The sequence below is a fragment of the Cimex lectularius genome, unplaced genomic scaffold (genome assembly GCF_000648675.2).
Source record: "Cimex lectularius strain Harlan isolate CLEC.00 unplaced genomic scaffold, Clec_2.1 scaffold249, whole genome shotgun sequence".
NCBI lineage: Eukaryota > Metazoa > Arthropoda > Insecta > Hemiptera > Cimicidae > Cimex > Cimex lectularius.
In genome coordinates, this window is record NW_019392808.1 from 120,659 (window position 1) to 121,243 (window position 585).

The 585-nt window shown below is 38.6% G+C and overlaps 1 protein-coding gene across 1 annotated transcript; it reads left to right on the forward strand.

Moving 5' to 3' along the window:
- LOC106668976 (keratin-associated protein 19-5-like) lies at positions 1-585 on the forward strand. The gene is made up of 3 exons (XM_014398200.2): positions 1-110; positions 174-345; positions 439-585. Exons 1-3 carry the CDS (start codon positions 93-95, stop codon positions 519-521), a joined length of 273 nt encoding a protein of 90 aa, XP_014253686.1. The 5' UTR covers positions 1-92; the 3' UTR covers positions 522-585.

The window sequence follows — 585 nt, forward strand, 5'->3', positions numbered from 1 at the left end:
CGTAGGTGTGGATCTGGTCATGGCCAGCCATACCTGGGGCCCCACTATAAAACCTGGCTTGTTTGGTCAGAAGGCATCAGTCTGAAAACAACATGTACTGCAAAACCATTGTGAGTTGCAATATCATGATTGTTTACAGGAAAATCCTGTTTTACGATGTGTTTCTCGTTTAGGTTGTATTGTGCCTCCTGGCCGTCGCATTTGCCGTCCAGGAGACGCCAGAAGATTTGAAGACCGACAACACTTTCGGCTTGGGTTACGCCTACGGTCGTGGATTATACGGTTACGGCTACAGTAAATACTTATACCCCAGCTACTACAACTACGGATATGGATACGGAAATGGTATTTTAACCTCTTAAAACCCATCCTAATTCCAAAAAAAAGATCACAAATACCTACTATTTCTAAAAACTAATAATACTTAATAATTTCTAGGTTATGGGTATTATGGATATCATGGATATCCTAAATACTACTACGGTTACTATGGTTACCCATACGGACACTACTACGGTTAACTTACAGTTTATTTTACAATAGCTTTTGTAATTAAACATACAATAAATCTTTTTTTAAGCAAAA